The sequence below is a fragment of the Eubalaena glacialis genome, chromosome 2 (assembly GCF_028564815.1).
Source record: "Eubalaena glacialis isolate mEubGla1 chromosome 2, mEubGla1.1.hap2.+ XY, whole genome shotgun sequence".
NCBI classification, from domain to species: Eukaryota; Metazoa; Chordata; class Mammalia; order Artiodactyla; family Balaenidae; genus Eubalaena; species Eubalaena glacialis.
Genome location: NC_083717.1, coordinates 65,612,801 through 65,635,066, shown reverse-complemented (window position 1 = coordinate 65,635,066; position 22,266 = coordinate 65,612,801). Strand labels below are relative to the sequence as shown.

At 43.8% G+C, this 22,266-nt stretch overlaps 1 protein-coding gene across 1 annotated transcript; it reads right to left on the bottom strand.

Moving 5' to 3' along the window:
- Nucleotides 1-212: 212 nt before the first annotated feature.
- LARP6 (La ribonucleoprotein 6, translational regulator) lies at nucleotides 213-19,958 on the bottom strand. Its single transcript, XM_061180125.1, has 3 exons — nucleotides 19,497-19,958; nucleotides 5,321-5,531; nucleotides 213-1,781 (listed from the first exon to the last, which is right to left on the bottom strand). The coding sequence occupies exons 1-3, from the start codon at nucleotides 19,697-19,699 to the stop codon at nucleotides 714-716; spliced, it is 1,482 nt and encodes a 493-aa protein (XP_061036108.1). The 5' UTR covers nucleotides 19,700-19,958; the 3' UTR covers nucleotides 213-713.
- Between the last annotated feature and the right edge of the window lie 2,308 nt (nucleotides 19,959-22,266).

The following is a 22,266-nucleotide window of genomic DNA, read 5'->3' as shown; positions in this document are numbered from 1 at the left end:
TTTGGTACGATTCATTGTGATGAGAGACTGTGGTGCTCTAACATCTGCACAAACTCTGCTGACCTCTCAGGCTGCCGGGAGCCCCAAGGAGAGCCCTGGGGCACACTCAAGAAATGTGTCCCTGTTAAGCTCCTCAGAGCCTCATGACACCACCCACAGCCTTGTCAGATGCACACAGATTTTGTCAGGCACAGTCTATGGGTTCAGAGCCAGCACTCCCAGTTAGGTGTTTTATTATTTATTCACTTGACAGGAAACATACATTTGGTCGTATAAAACACCATGCTACTGGCTTAACTAGTTGCTGTTGTAGAACAGAACTCCTCTGGGCTTTCAAGAAGCCCTTGCATGGCCAACTGAGGATGGCTCAGTCACTGGAGAGAAGAACCCTGCCACAAAGAAGAGACCCACTGCCAGGCCCTCTCTGGGCAGCCTCTGTCCCACAGCCCTGCAGAGCCATTCACACACGTTGGGCATCATCAAAATAATGGTCATGCTGGGAAGAATGGGTGCTCTGAACTAGAAGAGGGTCTTAAAACCAGAGCATACCAGGCAATTCATATATATTACAAACATATAAATTAAGAGGTCTACACGTATACAAAAATCTTTCAAAGGGACTTAATTTCACTCTATGTCATGCCAGGTTATTTGTCAGAACCTTGAAAACAGAGGAGGTTTTCAATGGAGCTGGTATTAAAAATAGAAGGTATTTATACACAGGCCCTGCTCCTCTCGTGTCCACTGTGGAATCCTCTGGTGTTGTCAGGGCCTCTGGGCAACCTCAGCACCCCCACAGGGAGCCCATCTGCAGTCTGCATCTTCCGAGAGAGCAGGGGACTCGCTCTGGGGCTCTTCTCCCGCGTCCCCATCTCAGCCTGGCGGCGCCTCCGAACCCAGGGGCTGCCAGAGGGAGTGACGCTGCTGTCCGAGGAATAATCCATGCACTTGCGAAAGATCTCAGGACTGGCGCTGGAGTTCGGCCTACCTTCTTCGGCCAGTGGGGATTTTCTGGAAACGCCTTTTCGTTGAGCCAAGGGGCTGCTCCAAGGACTTGAGCACGGGGAGGCATTCGGGCTCAGAAAGAGATTCTGGTGGCCAGAAGGGCAGAGCTTGTTGGTGACTGCAGGTCGCCGGCCAGCCATAGGGGACGTGGGATTGCTCTCGGGGTCGGAGGAGCTGTTGGCGGAAGACTCATCCCCCACGTACTGAAGCTCCTCAACTCTCCTGTTTAGGGACTTGTTCAGGTGGATGCTCGAAGTGGGTTCTTCGTCCTGGTTCTTCTCTTTGGATGGTTTCTTTTTGGGTGGCTTCATACCAATCAGGACAGCTTTCATGCTCTCCCGGCCCTGAGATTCTGTGATCATGAACTCATGGGCTTTGATGGCCGCTTCCACCTCCTCAAACTCCACAATGGCGCACTCTTGGGTCCCCACCTGGCTGTACCGGCTGCTGATCTTCCGGATATCGGGGGGCAGCTCTCTCCCGGGTTTGAGGATTCGCACTGACGAGATGACTCCAAAGGTCCCGAAGAGCTTGAGCAGGTGTTCCATCACCTTCTCCTGCACCCTTCCATTCTTCTGGGGGGTGGCCAGGGCCCACAGCTTGGGGGACAGGTAGAGGTCATAGACCAAGAGCATCTTGCTGGGGAGGTTCTCGTTGGGGAAGAGTGGGACAGGGGTGGTCCTCCTCACCTTCCGGTGGTCCTCATTCAACTCGAGGGTCACTGAGTACTTCAAGGCATGTGCTGTGGTTCTCCAGTCCCGTGTAAGGTGTTTCACCTGAAGAACACAGAGCAAATCAGAAACGGTACCTACTGTCCGTGTCCTCCTGGTGTCCTCTATAATCTCTCTCCCTCCTTTCCTCACTCCTGGAACATCAGTATCTAGAATTATACCTGGTGTGTGCAGGCACTCAAAAACCTAGCGAGTGAACGAATACACTTTCTACAGTTACAAACAAGGCAGCACGGTTTAGAACAGTGCTGTCCAACAGATCTTTCCGAGGTATGGAAATATTCTATTCTGTGCAGGTTTAAAGGTTAAACCCGCAGGTTCTGGAACAAGGCTGTTGGAAACACAAATCCAGGGGCCACCTCTAACTGACATTAAGACCTGAAGAGTTATGCAGTCCCTCAGTACCTCAACTTCCTCATCTGTATAATGAAGACATTAATAGTGTCTACCTCATAGAACTATCATGAGGATTAAATGAATAAAGAAATATATACATATCTACCCCCAGACACACATTTTACATATATAAAACTTAGGACAGTGTCCAGCTCACAGTGAGTACTCAACAAATATTATGTGCTATCATTATTTCAAATATGACATGCTACCATTTTGACAGGATCTGGAGATTTTAACATTCAAATCCTTCTCTGAAGTGGTGCTTCCACATTTCTGCATTCAAGACACAGAAGGTGCCAAAAGATCTTTCAATATCTCCTGAAGATGATGTGGGCTGTTTCAAACTTGGAATTAAATGCAACTTGGGGGTCAAGGAGAATGATGAAATGGTCCCTCACTCCTCCTCCTTTGGTGGAAATTGTGCGTATCAATGTTGCAGCGCATGGAAGCTATATTTATACTGTAAAACAGTAATTTTCAAGAGGCCCGCTTCTGGTGAAGGGAATGCCATGGAGAATGAGTCATCCCGAAGAAATGGTGCAGGTGGGTGGGTAACCTGAGCCAGGAATGGCGAGATCACCCGGAGCCAGCGCAGCTGCTCTGCAGAGGCACCCTGACACAAACAGGAACTTCCCGGAACTCAGAAGGGAGGGCTCCCAAACAGGGCCGGGTGGGGGGAGCCCTGGCAGAGCTCTGAGTAGTACAGGCAGGCTCCTGGAGAGAGGGCACTCTCCACTCTAGCCTGTGGCCTCTGGGTGAAACAGCCCAGACTGGGGCTTAGGGTATGGGAATCACAAGTCACCTACGCACAGAATCAATGGGCTGATTACCGTGGCATGAGCCAAGGGCAGAGACAAGCAGGTCCAGGCAAAGAGTTGGACTGCAGGTGGACAGGGTCAATGAGGGATCCAGAAAGGGTGAAGAAGATGACCACAGGACAATGGCTCTGTGGGGGTGAAACATGGGGGGAGTGGGTCCTTTAGAATGAAACGCTTTAGAATGAAAAGGGTCCTTGCTGTCATTTTGGAGGTGTTAGGGAGTCTGTGTCTACTCTGCAGCCAGTTTTCAACAGAGAACTCTCCTCAATAGATCCAGCAAGTGGCAACTTAAAAAGGAAAGAAAATTAGGCTCACTTTTAGGGTCCCTGGGGAGGAATAAAGGAATGTACAGGATGATTCCACTGGCTGCTCCATTTTGGGTTCCCCCACCAGCACTTTCGTGTGAGGGCTTGCTCACTGTTCTCTGGACATGTGTGATACTGTGATTTATACTAAGGAATATATATATTTGGTCTTCATCCCTGTTACTGGCACTGAGTTCCTGAAACCTCTGTATATTCCTGAGCGATAAGAGCACAGGAGCATCTTTTGCTCTAATGAGGCGACTCTGGCTGGGCTCCTGGAGGGGACCAGCCATGATTTGAAGCTTGGAACCTTTAGCCCTGACATTCTCCAGAAAGGGGAGAGGGGCAGGAAATGGATATAATAATATCCATATTATTATTATAAAAATTATTATTATAATAATTGATCATTCTATATGACAAAGACGCCATAAAAATCCCTAAAGTACAGGGTTCGAAGAGCTTCTAGGTTGGTGAACACATCCTAAGGAAGGTGTCACACCCGAACCTCATGGGGACAGAAGCTCCCGCACTTGGGACCCTCCCAGACCTTGCCCTATGCATCTCTGCATCTGGTGGTTCCTCTGTATCCTTTATCATATCCTTTAATAAACTGGTAAATCTAATTAAGTCTTTTCCTGAGTTCTGTGAACAGCTGTAGCAAATAATCGAATCCAAGGGGGCGGAGGTCATGGGAACCTCTGATTTGTAGCCAAGTCAGACAGAAGCTGTGGATCCCTGGGGACGTACTACTTGTGATTGGCATATGAAGTGTGGTGCAGAACCCTTAACCTGTAGGGACCTGATGCTATCCCCAGGTAGACAGTGTCAGAATTGGGTTACACTGTAGGACACCCAGCTGGGTGTCGCAGAATTGCTTGGTATGGGCAAAAACCTCCCCCACATCTGGTGGCAGAAGTATTGTGAAGAAGAAGAGTAGGTTTTTCCTCTACAACATGAAATGCCCTTTCCCTTCTCCTGTACCTTGAAAACTCCTACTCATCCTTCAAGATCCTATTTCAATGTCACTGCTTCTGGGAAGACTTCTCAATTCTCCAGGCAGGGTTAGTTGTTCTGATCAATTAGCTCCAAACAGTACTTTGTTCTTTCTGTTGCAGTACTGTTGATGGTCATGTTGTGATCCTTCACTGGTCTGTGTCCCTTATTGGACTTTGCCAGGGCAGGGGGGAATGCCATGTTCATTTTGTATATCCTGTGCCTAACACAGCACTCAGCATACAGAGCAAATATGTTTGATGAATGAATAAAGGAAAGAAATCAAGAGAAGAGGGCAGAGTATTCCAGTGGGCGAGGCAGAGAAGAGCTCCGGGAGGAAAGCTCTCCTCCAGCGCTCTCTGACAAAGCACAGAGGCAACTTGGCTGGGACCCACTCGTTACACATCCCGTTATGCAACAGGCCACGTGGGCTTTTCCATTCTAGTAAATACACTTTCCCCAAGGGAGACACAGAGTTCTTACTCCAACCGGCCTGTTAACTCTTCAAGAAGCAGGGAATTCACAACCCAGTTGCTGGATCTATACAGCAGAGACATGCAGTAGATATCCTACATCTCCATCCTATAGATGAGGATGTTGGCATTACACAGCAAAGGCGGCTGGTGTCTTGGAGGAGGCTCATCTCCCAGAGCTCCTTCCTCCTCTTATTTATTCAACTTGGCAAATGAAAAGCTTAGATTTCAGATAATTCTAGGCCTGGTCGGTGTCTCTCCAGGTCACTGAGCCCCCTGTCCTGGCACAGCATCCTCCTGGCCACCCACTTGTCTGGCAAGAGTGTCTGAACTTTGCTAAGAACAAGTAATGTCATTTCATAACTGCCACCAGCTGAGACTTGTCCCAACACCCAGGACCCTTTTAATAGAGTGGGAGGATATTCTTAATAATGATCCTAAATCCCTTCTCTTGATCATTTTTCCGTTTTTCAGGGTTTGGAGGAAATAAAAAGTTGTTAGTCATCAGCTTTCAAGGGGGTACAAAATATTGAGAACCACAACCCAAAGCGCCTCTGAAACCCTCAAAGCGGCTTCTGAGAACGGAGCCTCACCTTTTTGAAGGATGTGAGTAGCTTGACACTCACATACCCCAGCTTGTTCCTCCTCACGTGCTTCAGCAGGAAGGCGTCCTTCTCCAGGTTTTCATCAGAAAAGTAGAATTCGATCTGATCCACCAGTTTCTTGATTAACTCCTCGTCCGGGGGCTGCCACTCCTGCTCCAGGTCCTCACGCTCGTTCTCGCCCCCACTTGTCGTGGTGCCACTGAGACCAGAAGGGGACACGAGGTGTTAGGGGTTGAACCGTAGTCCCCAAGTTTCGTATGTTGAAGTCCCGCCCCTCCCATATGTCAGAGTGTGATGGTATTTGGAAAAAAGGTCTTGCAAATGTCATTAGTTAAAGATGAAGTCACCCCAGAGTAGGGTGGGCCCTAATCCACGTGCACACAGGGAGAACACCACGTGAAGATGAAGGCAGAGGTCGGGGTGATGCGGCAGAGGTCAAGGAATGTCTAAGATTGCCAGCCGGCAAACCATCAGAAGTTAGGGGACAGGCCTGGAACAGACCCTTCCCTAGCACCTCAAGAGGGAGCAAGCCCCTGCTGACATCCTGATCTTGGACTTCCAGCCTCCAGGACTGTGAAGCAATAAATTTCTGTTGTTCTAAGCCGCCCAGTTCATGGCACTTTGTTACAGCAGCCCTAGGAAACTGTAATGGGTCACATCTGAACTGGGCTCCTCAGAAGTGAGAATCACATGGCCACAAGGGGAGAGATTTTTGCCCCCAACTAGCTAAGAAATCAAGCTTTCATTTTTTTTTAATTTAATTTATTTTTTTATACAGCAGGTTCTTATTAGTCATCCATTTTATACACATCAGTGTATACATGTCAATCCCAATCTCCCAATTCATCACACCACTCGCCCCCCCCACCGCCGCTTTCCCCCCTTGGTGTCCATACGTTTGTTCTCTTCATCTGTGTCTCTATTTCTGCCCTGCAAACTGGTTCATCTGTACCATTTTTCTAGGCTCCACATATATGCGTTAATATACGATATTTGTTTTTCTCTTTCTGACTTACTTCACTCTGTATGGCAGTCTCTAGATCTATCCGCGTCTCTACAAATGACCCAATTTCGTTCCTTTTTATGGCTGAGTAATATTCCATTGTATATATGTATCACTTCTTCTTTATCCATTCATCTGTCAATGGGTCAAGCTTTCATTTTTAACAAGAACAGAAGATCATTAAAAAAGAAAAACAATACCCTCTATTAACATTTATGTTGCTCTGCCATTGACAAGATGCTTTTCACACATACTCCTATTCTCCCCTCCCCACAAATCCCGATTTGTAGAAGATAGTTTAGCAGAGTAACTAAGAGTCCTGGTTCTAGAGTTAGGCTGCCTGGGTTTGAATCCTGACACCACCATTTATTAGCTGAGTCAACTTAGGCAAGGAACTTCACTGCCATACTTCAGTTCTATTAGCTATCAATTGGGACTCATGATAGTCACTTTCTTGATAGACTTGTGTGAAGATTAATTAATTCATGGAAATATCTAGAAGAGTACCTGACATACCCTCAGGGCTCAGTAAGTGATAGACACACTCATTTGTTCAGTCATAAGGGGCAGATATAGGTTTCAAACTCAAATTTTCTGTCTCCAAAGTCAGCACACATGACACCTTCCACATTTTGTTGGGACACTGCCGGAAATCTGGAAACAATCTCATTCACTGGGGCCCTTCTAAATGAACCCCCCTGCCCCCCAGCAGCTCCACCTGGACATACTTCCTCTCCCTCTCTCCGAGAATATTAGGACATGAGAACAAGGCAAAGAAAGCCTGGGCAAAGCTTCTTTAGGAAGGCCAATCTTTCGTGAAGAGATTATAAAATCTTCAAAACCATAAATATTTAAGGAATTTGTGATTATCCACATCATAGTTGACACCATTATTAGAAGTTATCAAAGGTGAGATCCCTTTTGTATATTTAATTACCAAATTATGTATTATATAAATACTATATTTATTATTCAATAAAAAGTATTGGTTAAAAACTACTTCCAGAGAAAAGAAAAAGAACTACTTTCCTTTGTGGCAGTTTGATGTCTAATAACATTGACTATCAGACCCAGAGCCTCCATCAACATGTTCCAAGCAGAAAGAGCATCTCTTGGGACAGATGCACAAACCTAATCCCCCTAAAGCATCTTAGTCTTCCTAAAGCATCCAAGGTACTTCCACTCTGTTGGGAGAACTTGCCAGGCTCCCAAAAGGGCTCAGAGAGTTCATATAAATAACCAATTTAAAAAAAAAGGCTCATAAAGTAAAAGAACCTATGAATGTGACAGTTTAAAGCCGGAAAAGGCACATACATTTACGTTCTTCAACTCCAGCAAAATGTTCACTGGCTCACAACCTTAAAAAAAAAGCAATTGTATAAGAGTCAAAATGAGAAAAAAAAATCGAATATTCTGGCAGGAGAAAAGAAAACTAAATCTATCTCACAATTTTTCAAATTCAGAAATTATATTTAGCATAAAATACAGGCACTTGTAGATTTTAAAAATGAAGAGTTTTAGTTATTTGCCTGTAGTGAGTCTGGAAATGGTTTTTAAAATACCTTACTGATGTCATAAGACAAATGTGTATGTACTAAAGGAAAAAAACAGTCTAAGAGACTAACTTTAAAAGTATGTTTCTTAAAAAGGCTTTTTAAAAATGGGATGATAAACTAAGGGAATATGTTAAGGCAGCCCACTAGATATAACAGGTCAAGTGCAACTTAAACAGTAGATAAGCTGAATATTTTAGAAGTCCCTAAAGGGTAGCTGTGGCAGACACCAGTCTGACTCACCCAGCATCTAATAGCAAACTCTTTCTCACTTGCCCTCCTTTACTATGGAGGTTATAAAAACTAAATGCTCACTTTCCCAGTCTCTCTTACAGGTGGTAGCCATTTGTCATGTTATGGCCAATAACATACAAGTGAAAATCTCTTAGCCTTGGACTTGCCCCTTCCCCTTTTATCTGTTTTGAGTGTGGATGTAATGGTTGGAGCTGTAGCAGCTATTTTACTACCATAAGGAAAAGGTCAGGAGAATCAGCTTGGCCTAATTTACTGACATTATTGGTTCTGATATTACTGAGTTGCTGAACGAACTACTACAACTACATACTTGCAGAATTATGATTACTACATAAGATAAAATCTTATTTGTTTAATTCACTGTTAGTTGGGTTTTCTACTACTTACAGCCAAATACTAGGACAGTAACACTACACTGAGAAAAGAGGTGCTCAAAGCACGCCAAAGGAAAAGTGTCAGTGGGAAAATCAATGAAATGAAAAAGAAAATGCCAGATGGAAAGCACAAATTTTCACTTTATTACAGAAAGTGTATACCCTAGATAGTAGTTAAAACGGATAGGTTGAATATACCAGATAAAATAACTAAGAATGCATAGGAAATTCTGGGCCCAGCTGACAAGGATGACAATAAATAGCAGGGGATGGGGTGAGGTGTGTGATAACGACCAGTGAAGAGTTTTGGGTAGACTCAGAGGTATAAGCAAAATGGCCTAACTTACTACAAATGGCTAATATATCACAGGTGACCAGACCATTAAAGGGACCCACAGACCAATAAGTCCTACTTCCAAACCAGAGCAGTTGATGCCATCACTAAAAGTAAACTTACACACAAATAAAACATAATGGAAGGAAGATGATGCAATTTCTCACTTTCTCTAGTGCCTATTCTAGATCCTCCCATTCTTCCCAAGGTCAGCCACGGGAAGACTTTACTCCCTGCAGATGATTCTACCTCAGACTTGATTAAGAAAATCAAGTTCATCCAATCAGACTTGCCCAGAGCTTCCTCAGACTTGTTCTTTGTGTCTGGACATCCACCAAAGAATTCATTTGCTATATCTGGGCACCTTTTCTCCATCTTGCTTTCTTGCCCCCGGCTGCAGGATGGGACACAGTTGATCACCTTCTTCTTGATATTCTCCCCCTGGGCTTATATGAGTTGTTCTTTTCTGGGTTTTCTTCCCCTCTGACTGCCCTTTCAGGATCTTCTTCCTCCTCCCATTTTGAAATGTAGGTATTTGCCAAGGATCTTTCCTTGGTTCTTTATCCCCTGGCAACCTCTACACTTCAGCCACTGGTTGGCTCATCTGATTCAAGTCTGCCTCTCCTCCTACCCCTCCATCCTGCTCTCACTACTGAGTCCAGTCCTCAATTCCTAACTGCCTGCTGGACGTTTCCACGTGGATAGCCTGATACTGCTTCAATATCAATATGTCCAGAATCAAGCTGTCACCTTCTGCAGAACTCAGCCTCAGGTAGGACCAAAGCCTGGGCCTGTTTACCAAGAGACATTCTACCTGGGAAGCTCATCTTCTTTTCACACAATCGCTCAGTAAATAATCCATAATGTGTTGGGAGGTGACACTGTGTCAGTATTTGCACCTGGTGAGCAAATAACTAGAAATTCCAGAACAGGTGGGTAGTACTGGGAAGTGATAGAAAACCTCTGTGTGAGTGCAGAGGTAAGCTTCTTGCACCCAGAGGACCCCTCCCTCTGCATGGGTGCTGTCAGCAGCAACTGTGCATCTCCCAAGGGGAATCTTGGAAGATCAGGAAAGCCTGTTTTATATATGGGGGCCTGCTGCACTGTTTCCTGGTTCTTGTAACAGCCTTTGAACACAAAAGACCATGTATCCTTCACAAACATTAAAGAAGTTTATATTCTTTATATATGAACATTGACAACTTTTTGTCAATTACAACTATCCTATAATAACCACATTATCTTCCCTCCCATACTGTCCCACAAATGACTTTCCCTACACTCTCTTCTATGTGCTTAGACTCAAAACCTAAGATGCATTTTTCAGCCTTCTCTTTGCCCCCACACTGAGTCAGTTATCAAGTGCTGATTTTATTCTGCAGTGTCTCCCATCTGTTCTCTCTTTTCCCTTCCAACTGTTCTCATTACTTCTCCCTCGGACCCTATTAATAGCTCATCAAAAAATAATTCTTAAAAATTAAAGTAATACATATACATAGAACCAACTGAAATAAAATAGTAGAAAACTTATAAAGAGAGCAACAATCCCCCTCTCCACTCCTCTTTCCTAGATGCAACCTCTATTAAACCATTTAATTCCTATGAGAGTTGCCGTATAGGTCTATAAAATAAGTTCATAGCTCTGTGTATCACTTGCCAATTTCTGAAATTCTTTGTTGATGTCCTATTATACAAAAGAAGGATTTGGGGTCACTGAAAAGCCTCTTTTTTCAACTTCTATATTTTTATATTATTTTTGGTTTTTCTATTAGCCTTCTCTATGTGTTTTTAAATAATATACTTAAAATTCTGTTTCTTATTCCACCAACATTAAAGAATATTTCCCAATTCCTCACAACATATGATGTGCATATTATTACCCCTCCTTTTCCTTCATCTCTCCTTACATTTCCAACTTCCCAACTTTTATCAGATGTGCCTTTATTTCATTTTGTCATGGTTCATAATATTTACAGTCTATTCTGGAACTACTATTTCATGCTTTGTCTATAGAAAGATACTAAACTCTGAAAGTCAATCAGTTGTAGGTCATTATTATTACTATATAAACATTGGTCACTGCAGGGAGAAGGCATTTGCTAAGATTACAGTTCTCTTCTTAAAATACTGTCAGTTGACTGACCACTTGGACTGATCCTCTATGCCTATTATTTTCTATCACATTGTCTGTCTGTGCCTTTGTCTTTGATTTATATGCTAAGAGATTTCCTTGACATTATCTTCCAACCTTTTCCAGTGAATTTTTTAAGTTTCAGTAATTATTTAGTCTTTAAAAATTCTTTTATGTCTTCGGATTGTTCCTTTTTAAGAGCATCCTGTTCTTATTTTGTGGATACACTATCTTAAATTCTCTCAGGGTACTAACTGGAGTATATATAATTTTTAACAGTCTCTTCTGTTTCCAACAGTGTTGCCTCTGTATCCTCTGGGGTCAGTTTTTCCATTTAATTTTCATGTCACTGATTTTCTTCACGTGGCTGGTAAACAAGTCGTCTTTTTCTTTTTAAAAATATTTTAAAAATAAACTTATTTTATAATAGTTTTAGATTGACAGAAAAATTGTGAAAATAGCATAGAGTTCCCATATATCCCACACCAGAATTCTTCTATTATTAATAGCTTGCATTAGTATGGGACACTTAATGAACTAGTATTAATACAGTATTATTAGCTAAAGTCCATACTTTATTCAAATTTCCTTAGTTTTTACCTGATAGCCTTTTTCTGTTTCAGGATCCCATCCCACGTTACATTTATTCATTGTGTCTCTTTAGGCTCCTCTTTTCTCTTGGCTATGACACTTTCTCAGACTTTCCTTGTTTTTGATGACCTTGACAATGTTGAGGAGTACTGGTCAGGTATATTGTAGAATGTCCTTCAATTGGGATTTGTCTGATATTTTTTTCATGATTAGACTGGGGATATGAGTTTTTGGGAAGAGGACCACTGATGTAAATTTCCATTCTCATCACATCATATAAAGGGCACATACTATCCAATGACTGATAATTGTGGATGTTGATCCTGATCACCTGACTGAGATAGTGTTTGTCATACGACTCCACTGTAAAGTGACTCCTTTTTCCCCCTTTCCATATGGTACACCTTGGAAGGAAGCCCACACATAAGGAGTAGGGAACTATGGCTCCATAGTTATTCATTCTGAAGAATGAAGTCTGGGTTGCTTTTTTTGGTGGTTTGTGAGGGCTCCCTAGGAATATGTACACTCCTATTGTTTTTCTTCCTTAGGTGGCTCTATATACATGGGTGGGGCATGCCAATTGGCAGGCTTCACTTCAGAGTGAACTGGAAGGGAACCATTAAGTAGGAGCCCCATATCAGGTACCAGCTCTACCTTAGCAGCCCTAGATCACCACTTAGTTCACTCAATTCCTTTAGGAAATAATCTTGTTTCTTTTTTCCCCTGGGAAGTAAAGGGTATATTGTCTACTACCTTTCATTGGCAGGCAGAGAGGCTGGGCAATTGTTCTAAAGGAAGAATTTAAATTACCTCTCAGATATTAGCATCCCTTTTCATTCTTGCCTCCTTTGCATATTTCCCAACCACAGCCTTTCTAGGGTTCTTTCTTCCCACCTCCTGTCACTTCCTGTTGTAATTTGGGCTACAGTCTCTTCCGTTCTGTGCCTTATTACACGTTTTCAAGAACAGCTATAAAATGCCACTGCTCTGCTTTGATACTAATAATGTTTTCTATTTCCTATTAAATAAAATCCAAAATCCTTAGCTCTTTATTCAGATTCACTTAGAACCTGGCCGTAACCAGCTGCCAAATGCATTTCTATTTCCTTGCAGATCCTTTGCTCCAAGCAAATAAAAGACTTATAGTTCCCCATATCACAAGGTTTCTGGACTCTATGCCTTTGTGCATGCTGTTCCCATCTCCTTGAATGCCTTGCTCATCTCTCTCAGGTCCGAATCCTAGTCACACATCAAGGCCCATCTCAAACGTAACTCTCCCAGGAAGGAAATCATTTCAACTTCTCCTAATACTTGCCTCTATTTGTATCAGAGCTACTTGTGTGCATATCTTATTAGTGCCCTGAACTCTAAGTTCTGGGAGGGTAGGATTCATATTGGTTTCTTTCATTCTACCCAGAGCCTTGCACGTAGTAGGAATTTAAAAAGCATCACCGAGGTAAAGTGAATTGTTTCTGTATGGGCAAATCACACCTATCAGAATTCTTTTAGGGAGAAAGTATGGTTCCTGGTGAATATGTTGCTAGTGGCCTTTCAAGAGGACTGTGAAAAAGTTTTACGTTTGCGTTACTGTTTTGCTTTAAATAAAGCATTATAAATTGGGAGTGATGATGAGTTCTTTTGTTATGACTGTAAACTTGCTAGAAATGGAAACAAAGCATAGAAATAAGGGGTACATTTAGAAACAGCTAATTGGGCTCCACAGACCAGTGTTGAAATATCTATTATATTTGTAAATGATTTGGAGAAATAAGGGCAGGATAAGATCTCCAAGGCTGCTTTTCTCATAAAATTTCAAGCTACTTTGGCTGTTAATTGAGTGGTTAATCAGATGATACCTTACGAAGGAAAATACCCAAACTAAAATGGTGGAGTAATGAGCTCCTCACTAAGACTTTCAGTACAGAAAAATTTTTGGACTCATCATCTATCCTTGCCGATGGTCTAATATATGTTGGTTGGGTCACCAAGGCCAGGAAAATGATGGACAGCAACATGGAGGATAGTGAACACAGAGGAGAAAATAACATTTATGAAAAACACTAGGGTCCAGTACCATTGTGTGAAGTTCCTTTTGACTCGTCTCTAGAAAAAGATAATGAATCTGAAAAGGTTCAAAAAGGCAACCAAATTGATAATGCAATATAAAAACATGAGGGAAGATTCAAAAAAATAAAGGTTCAGGAGGACAGGTTGAAAACATATAGGTATGTACCAACTCTGGAAAAGGTATCATGGGAACAACTACATTTTGGATGCTACTAGCAGAGGCGATATGCTATGTTTGGTTGGTCCATGGCTTCCTACATACTTATTACAGAGATCATGACCTTCCTCTCTAATCCTGTCTTCTGCCATGCTGTTCTGGCATATTTCCTAGGGCCTAGGAAAAGTACAACTAGTGGATGTCTCTCCAGGTCTACATAATGGTTTGTGGTGTGGAGCAGAGATAATGTACACAAAGTACTTAGTTCCACATACGGCACATAAATGGCATTAATAAATGAAAGCTTTCATTATCATCATCCAGAACAGGGAAAAGAGAGCCTTGTGCAATGGCCCTGTAAAATCACGAAGAGAAAGAAACCTAGACGTTTTTGTTTGTTAAATGACGAGCAGATGTGCTCAGTGGTTTTATCATTCATACTAATATTTAGTATTATAGTTTTAAATCATTTTTACACACTGTAAGACAAAGCAAATAAGTAAATGTGTTAATGTTATTAGGAATCAAGATTTTCAGTATAAAAATAAAAGAAATAAGGCAAAACCCCTGAAATGTTAAATTTGAATTGGAATTATCAACATAAACTTATTTTTTTTAAATATATTTCTTAGCTCTGTCTATTGAAAGGGCCCGAAAGAAATGATGCCCCATCAGAAATTAGCACTTTTAATTCCAGGTCTTGGTTTCTAAATACCTTCCACCTAGCATTTGAAAAACCAGGGATTCCTGTGGGAATGGAGGGATTCCATGACAAAAGTACAAATTAAGCCCAGAATATCTAGTATCAGAAAGCAAACAAGACATACAGATGGCCAACAGGCACATGAAAAGATGCTCAACATCACTAATCATCAGGGAAATGCAAATCAAAACTACAGTAAGATATTACCTAACAGCTGTCATTACGGCTATTGTCAAAAAGACAACACATAACAAGTGTTGGCAAAGATGTGGAGTAAAGGGAACCCTCATGCACCACTGATGCGAATGTAAGTTGGTGCAGCCACTATGGAAAACTGTATGGAGATTCCTTAAAAATTAAAAATAGAACTACCATATGATCCAGCAATTCTCTCCTGGGTATTTAGTTGAAGAAAATGAAAATATTAATTAGAAAAGATATATCCACCCCTATGTTCACCACAGCATAATTTACAACAGCCAAGATATGGAAGCAACCTAAGTATCCATAAACAGATGGATGAATGGATAAAGAAGCTGTGGTGTGTGTGCGTGTATATATATATATATATATATATATATATATACGCACACACACATATACACACAATGGAATATTACTCAGCCATAAAAAAGAATGAAATCTTCTCATTTGTGACAACATGAATGGACCTAGAGGGTATTATGCTAAATGAAATAAGTCAGACAGAGAATGACATATACTGTATGATTTCACTTATATGTGGAATCTAAAAAACAAATGAACAAACATAATAAAACAGAAACAGAGAACAAACTGGTGGTTGCAGGGAAGTAGAGGGAGGAGACAAATGGGTGAGGGAGATTAAGAGGCACAAACTTCCAGCTGCAAAATAAATGAGTCACAGGTATGAAATGTCCAGTGTGGGGAATAGAGTCAATAATTATGTAATATCTTTGTATGGTGAGAGATGGTAACTGGACTTATCGTGGTGATCATTTTGAAGTGTATAGAAGTATCAAATCACTATGTTGTGTAACAGGAACTAACATAGTGTTGGAGGTTAATTATACTTCAAAAACAAACAAAGTCAGAAAAAGAAATCAGATTTGTGGTTACCAGAGGCGGAGGATGGGGGAGAGGAGGAGGAATTGGAGGAAGGTGGTCAAAAGGTACAAACTTCCAGTTATAAGATAAATAAGTACTAGGGAAATAATGTGCAAAATGATACGTATAATTAATACTGCTGTATGTTATATGAAAGATGTTAAGAGAGTAAAGCCTTAGAGTTCTCATCACAAGGAAAAAAATTTGTTTTCTTTAATTTTATTTAATTTTGTGTCTATATGAGATGATGGATGGTCACTAAACTTATTGCGATAATCGTTTATATGAGATGATGGATGGTCACTAAACTTATTGCGATAATCGTTTCATGATGCATGTAAGTCAAATCATTATTTTGTACAACTTACACTTATATAGTGCTGTAGTCAATTATATCTCAATAAAACTGGAAGAAAATAAAAATAAAAATAAAAATAAACTGAGGGGAAAAAAATAAACTGAGGGGGAAAAGGCAAGGAAGTGCTCATTTCTGTTTGCCTCTTTATGAGGGACTCTTGTTCAATCCCAGATGATCAGGGAAAGCTCTATTTTACATACGAATGTCAGCTAATAAATGTACAAAGAATGATAAAATGAGAAAATCACCAATATGTAATCCCCGATGAACTGACTCAAGCAAAGATCATCAGTGGATGCTAACACCATTAGGTGAAAGGTCGTTGGTGAAAGAATATTCACAAGAAGACCAGATGTTACTTGTTAATCACAATGGAGGGATCACCTTAACCAAGAAGTCAAATTTAGCATCACTAATGGTGGATGCTACCTGAGGTGATGCAAGTTTATGGTAGTGCACAAAGAGTGTTCTTGCCAAAATGTTTAACTGAATCTAATCAAGCCTTCTGCGCTAACTTGAGTTTATGGGAAACACATGGTACAAAGGAGCAAGTTAAGCTAGACGATGAGAACATAACCAGACCAGTTCAAACTGTGAAACATTCAACAAGACATCTGGGCTCTTATCTAAAATAGGAAAGCATTAAAAAAAAAAGTGGGGATGCTCTAGATTAAAAGATTCTAAAGAGATATAATAGACAGCTGTCTCGATCTGGGGTTCTAGTTTGAGGTGAAAAAGAAACAGCTGTAAAATACAATGTGGGACAATTGGGGGAAACATGAATGTGGAACTTGACTATTAGATTATTTTAGGGGTTATATTAGGGAATTATTGTTAATTTTCTTAGTTGCAGTAGTAGTATTATGATTTTATAGGAGAATGTCATTATTAAGAGCTACAAAATGAAGTACTTAGGGTATAAGTCTTGCGTACAACATACTTTCAAATAGTTCACGGGAAACCACACACATTATATATCCATCAAACAAATATGGCAAAATACTAACAACTGTTTAGTCTAGATGGCAGGTATACAAATGCTCAGGTTACTACTCTTTCACATTTTATGTCTGGAATTTTTTATGTTAAAAAGGTGAGAATAAAAGAAAAGACATCTTTTTAGTGAGCAAGATGGGGGTAAGACTAGAAAGATTGGGCTAGGTATTGGAGATATGGAGAAGATTAAGACAAGGTCTCTGCCTTCAAAGATCTCACTGTCTAGAAGAGGAGAAACACACAAATATTTCAACTTGATGGAGTGAGTGCTATGATAGAGACACACATTCATTCAACAAATATTTATAGAACACCCACTACGTGGCAGGTGCTGTGCTGGGCACTGAGGATGCAATGAAAACAAGGTAAGCGTGGTCCCTTAAGTCATGGAGCTCATATTCTTATGAGGGAGACAAAACTATAGAATTACAATTGTGGTGTGTACAGAGTACTACAGCAACACGAAGAAGAGAAAACAAACTTGGCTTTGGGGTAGGGACTGAGGATGGTGGGGAAGAGGCAGCGAAGTTTTAAGGCGACTAGAAATTAATCAGAGGGATCTGAGGTGGGAGCACAAAGACGTGTGGACGCAAAACAGCACCCTGTGTTCAGGGACCTAGTGGGGGTCAGCACTGGGGGAGCACGAACTGTTAAAACAGGCAGGGAAGGAAGCAATGGGCTGAGGGACGATGTGGGTGGATACCCATCTCAACCAGCAGGTTTAGGAACCTGGGCTTTCTCCTGTAGGCTCTGGGAGCCCAGAAGTGTCCCACACAGGGTGGTGGCCGCTGTTGTGCCAGGCTGGCTCAAGCAGGGGACGGCGTGATTCTTGTTCTTGGCTGCACTCTCCTTGTGCTCTGGATATTTGCCCGCTGGCCTCTGTCAGCTCCACCACCCTGAAGAACCCCAGGGATTTTTCTGGGGTCAACTCTATGCCAGTGGGCAGCAGGAAAGGCTTCAGACTGAATGCTCCATGAGACTCCAGCCCCTAGAGCTGGGAGAGAAGGGTGGCTCTGGGGTAAGAACCACCCCACCCCCAAAGAAAGGATCGTGTTCTTCTAGATCTCCATAGGGGTTCCCAAGAAATAAGTAGGGCTTTAATCCCTGCTAATGGTACAATCTCAAAATGTAGTCCCCGGGATAGGGGACAGCTCTTTGCCACAGTTACAGGCAAATAAATTCAGCAGAATAAGCCACTCTGGACTATTTTACATGACCTCTGAAATGATTTGACTAAGCAGCTGCCTTCTCAAGATTGTGAGATGTCAGTGACTCAATATTTTGATACTTTCAATACTCAGCACACAGCTGAGTGAATGAATGAATCAGACTTTACAGTAAAGTGCTGATATTATGTACTAATCTCTCATGTCATCTGCTGTGGCCCAGCTTTCCTGCACTAAACCACTGGGCTGGACTTTCCTGCTCGAATACCTCTATCTGAATGCCCTGAAACTCTGAGTCCTTAAATCTAGACCTCTTCCATTAGGGAAGGGTCAGGCAGTGAAGGGGAATGGCTCTGGCCCCAGGATCCTCATGCCCTTGAGTTGAGTGTTCGAACAATGAAGTAAATATATGCCTGCCAGGGAATAATCCTGCAGAGCTCTCACAGCTCAAAGCATGTGCAAAGAGGACTCTTAACAGGTGCCTCTTGGGATTTCCTATTATTTGCAAGTTCTGTCACTGCCCTACTCTTATTTCTATGGATGCTCCATACTGCATCTCCTTTCAACAGCAGGAACAAAATCACAGTCCTGAAAGGCCTGGGTGTTAGTGGACACAAGAGTAAGGTCTCTCTCTGGCTGATAATAAAGCTCAGGGCCCAGAGGCGAAGTTAGACAGGTGGTTTCTTGTGCTAGACTACCCATCACCCAGGAACCCAACGCCAAGGCAGCAAGATGATGATGCAAGCTTAGAAGTCAGATGGAGAAGGGGCATGAAAATGGGAATCCCCCAGCAGGGGAGGATGAAGCAGCAAGCCCTGAACTGATCCCAAATGGGGCAAATGAGCTCTCTACACGGTGAAATCACTCCTCCTCGGATCCCCCAGCATCAAGTGTCAGCTGTGCCTGGCCGGCCCCCCAACCCCATTAGGACTGATAAGCAGACAAGGAAATGATGGCAGTGAAGGCTAGGTGGGACCACTCTCATGGGGAGGTGGGCCGGCTTCGGAAGTGAAGGCTGGGCTGGGCTAGGGTTTTTGGAGGGTCTTTGGGTGAGCTCAGGGAAGGAGAGTCTCCCTCTGGGGAGGAGATGTCGAGGATGGTCCAGGAAGGACTTCCCCCCGGGTCCCAGAGCATGCCCACGTCCAGGCCCCTCAGATCCCCGCCGCCAGTTCCGAGAGCCTTGGTGGGGTTAAAGGCTGCGGACCCGGGCACCAACAACCGCCAAAAGCCAGTTCTGACTCCATGGGACGGCCCAGAGCAGCGTCCCGGGCCGGGGGAGGGGGGGTGACGACCCGCTGTGCCCGCGGAGTTGTGCTCCCCCATCTCGGGTTCGGCCGGGACTCGGGCTTGGAGGCTCCCACCCAGGCCAGGGCCCTGCCGCCGCGCTTACCTGTGCCCGCGGCTCGGCTCCTCCTCGCTGGCGCTGCCCCAGCCTGGGCTGAGGTACCGAGAGGGGTCCCCCGAGCCCCGCGCCTCCGCCCCCTCCTCCTCCTCGTCCTCCAGCTCCTCTACGTCCTCGGCCTCCTGGATGGCGACGCGGATCTGCACCGCGGTCTCGGGCCCGGACAGCGCCTCCTCGCCGGGCTGGGCCATGGCTCGCGGGCCGGCCGGGCCTGCGGCGCCGCCGGGTCCCCGCGCCGCGAGGCCGAGCCAGCCGGGCGGGGACTACGGCGACGAGGGGGCGGAGGCGACGCGAGCGGCTCTGCCCCGGGAAGGACGGGGGTCGCGGCGCCCCGCCCCGCGCCGCCGTCGCCACCACCCCGACCGCCTACCGAGCGCCAGCGCAGACAGGGTCGCGTAGCGAGAAGGTGCCTTCCTCTGCTCTCCTCCCGCAGAGGCCTGTCTGGGACTGATTCCCCGACCCCCTGGTCCTAACAGTGCGCGCCCGCTGCTCACACGGCGCAAGCCCGAGTGATGTGCCAGGGCTCCCTCCTCCCGCCCGCTCCTTTCCAGGCAGCCCCGAGGAGGGGAGGGGCGCGGCACATCTGACTTCACAGTTTGTGGATGACTCTGGGGGTGGCAGGCACAGACAGCAGCTTAAGGGGCTTCTGTGCCCCTTGCGCGTCTCCCCTTCTGACTTGCACAGACGACCGAAATCTCCACCGTAGGTCTCCATGGCATAAGCACCCTACACTGTGCGTCTTGTGACGTCAGGGACTTGGCTCTTGCCGTGCCTCATTCTAGTGGTTCCCAGAGTGTGGTCCCTAGACCAACAGCACCAGCTTTACCTGCGAACTTGTTAGAATTGCACATTCTCAGGGCCCACCCAGACCTCCTGATTAAGAAGCTATGATTCAGAACTTTGTGCTTTACCAAGCCCGCCAAGCGATGCTGAAGTTCACTAAAGTTTGAAATCCACTGCCCTCTATGCCTCTTAGAATATGCCCTGCACATAGTAAGCATCCAAATATTTGTTGAATGAATAAAGGGAGCTATTGAAATGCCAGTATGCTTGAAACCCTGCCACCTTTTCACATTTAGCTTTATATTGAGTTCCATCTCAACCCTTCAAATGTGACCCAGAAACTAGGGACAGGGGCATAGAAGTGAATAAAATTTCCATCTGCTTTCATGACGCTCTTGATTTAGCGCCTTATGCGTAATCTGTTGTGTTAATTTGCCACAGTAGGGCTTCAAAAGAATGGAACCCTGGACCAACACCTTTTGGCCCAAGAAATGGGGTCTTGGAAATCAGCATCCTTGTAAAAGAACACCATGCACGGGGCTCTGGGCACCTGAGCTGGGCCAGGAGAGACCCAAGGGGGCAGTAAGGACAGCCCCTCTTTTTAAGGTTTGACTGGAATCTGCATCCCTTTCTTTTTCAGATCTCTCTTTTGAAAGAAGAGGTCCTAGAATGAGTAAGTGAAGGAAGAGGTAGACCCTTGGTGTTCTGCCCTAGAACAGCTCACAGCCTGGAGTCTGAGCTACTAGGAGGAAGAGGCAAGAAGTCAAGAGGATCTGTGCCTCCCTCCAGGGCTACAGTGGTTATAGGACCTCTACACACCTGGTCCACCACTGCAATGAAGAGCAAGAGGAGAGAGATTTGCAAGCCCCTCCACGCCTCCTGATCTGATAAATTTAGTCCCTAAATTCACAAAACAATATGCGTCATCTCATTTAAACTGTTCTGTGTGGCAAAAACTACAGGGATTATTATCCCTACCCAGGATAATGGCTCCATTGGTACCAGGTTTTAATTTACGTAGAATTCATGCATACCTTATATCAGGGTTTCCAATTGCCTGACCATAAGAGTCCCCTGGGGACTGTTCTGAAAATATAGATTCCTAGTCCCCTATAGTTTGAAAACTGGCAGTTGGTGGGTGAATCTGATCTGTGGAGGTGTTTTATTTGGTTGGAGTTTTGAAAAAATAAATTGAATTTATATGCCCTTAGATCCAAATATTTCTACCTATGCTGATTCTGGTATTATTTATTTCTGACTCTGTATAAAGGAATTTTGGATCTAGAAAGGATGTTATACACCATCCAGCCCTGAGCTCCTCCTGTTCTGGATTGGGTACCCTCAAGAGTACAAACCTTTCTGCCAGGGCCCCACTGAGAGAATCAAATGCAAAATTTGCATGAAAATTTTAAGGCAACTTCACATTTGATTTGATTAGTTCTACCCACACACCTCATCATTTGTGTCACTGATGAAGGAACCAGGCCTTTTAAAGGGCCCCTTCTGGTTTCCAGCTCCTTCCTACACTGTGCTGTGGCCAGGGAATGAGGCCGCTTCCACCCAGGCCTGTGTTTAGCATCATTGCAGGGAGTTTGCATCAGTATGGAGATGATTAGCAAAGCCTCCTTCAACAAAATCATGACCTCAGCCCACAGTTGGCCTTGTTCGCTTTCCCTGGAATCTTGAGAGCTCATTTTTATAGTAAACTCAAACTGGACATGGCTTTTTTCCATAGTTTCTGAGTATTAAAAAAAAGGAAAAACATTGACAAGGCATCAGGATGGTCTATGGTTAAGTTAAAGCAAAAACTCAACCCTGGAGACCGCTCCAATAACTGTAGGTGAAAGAGGCATTTTATTTACTCATTTAATCATTTGTTTAAGTACGTAACAAATACCAGGCCCTGTGCTGGCCTCAATTTTGTAAAGTGACTAAGACATGATCCATGAATACCAGGAGATGGAGGGAGCCTGGA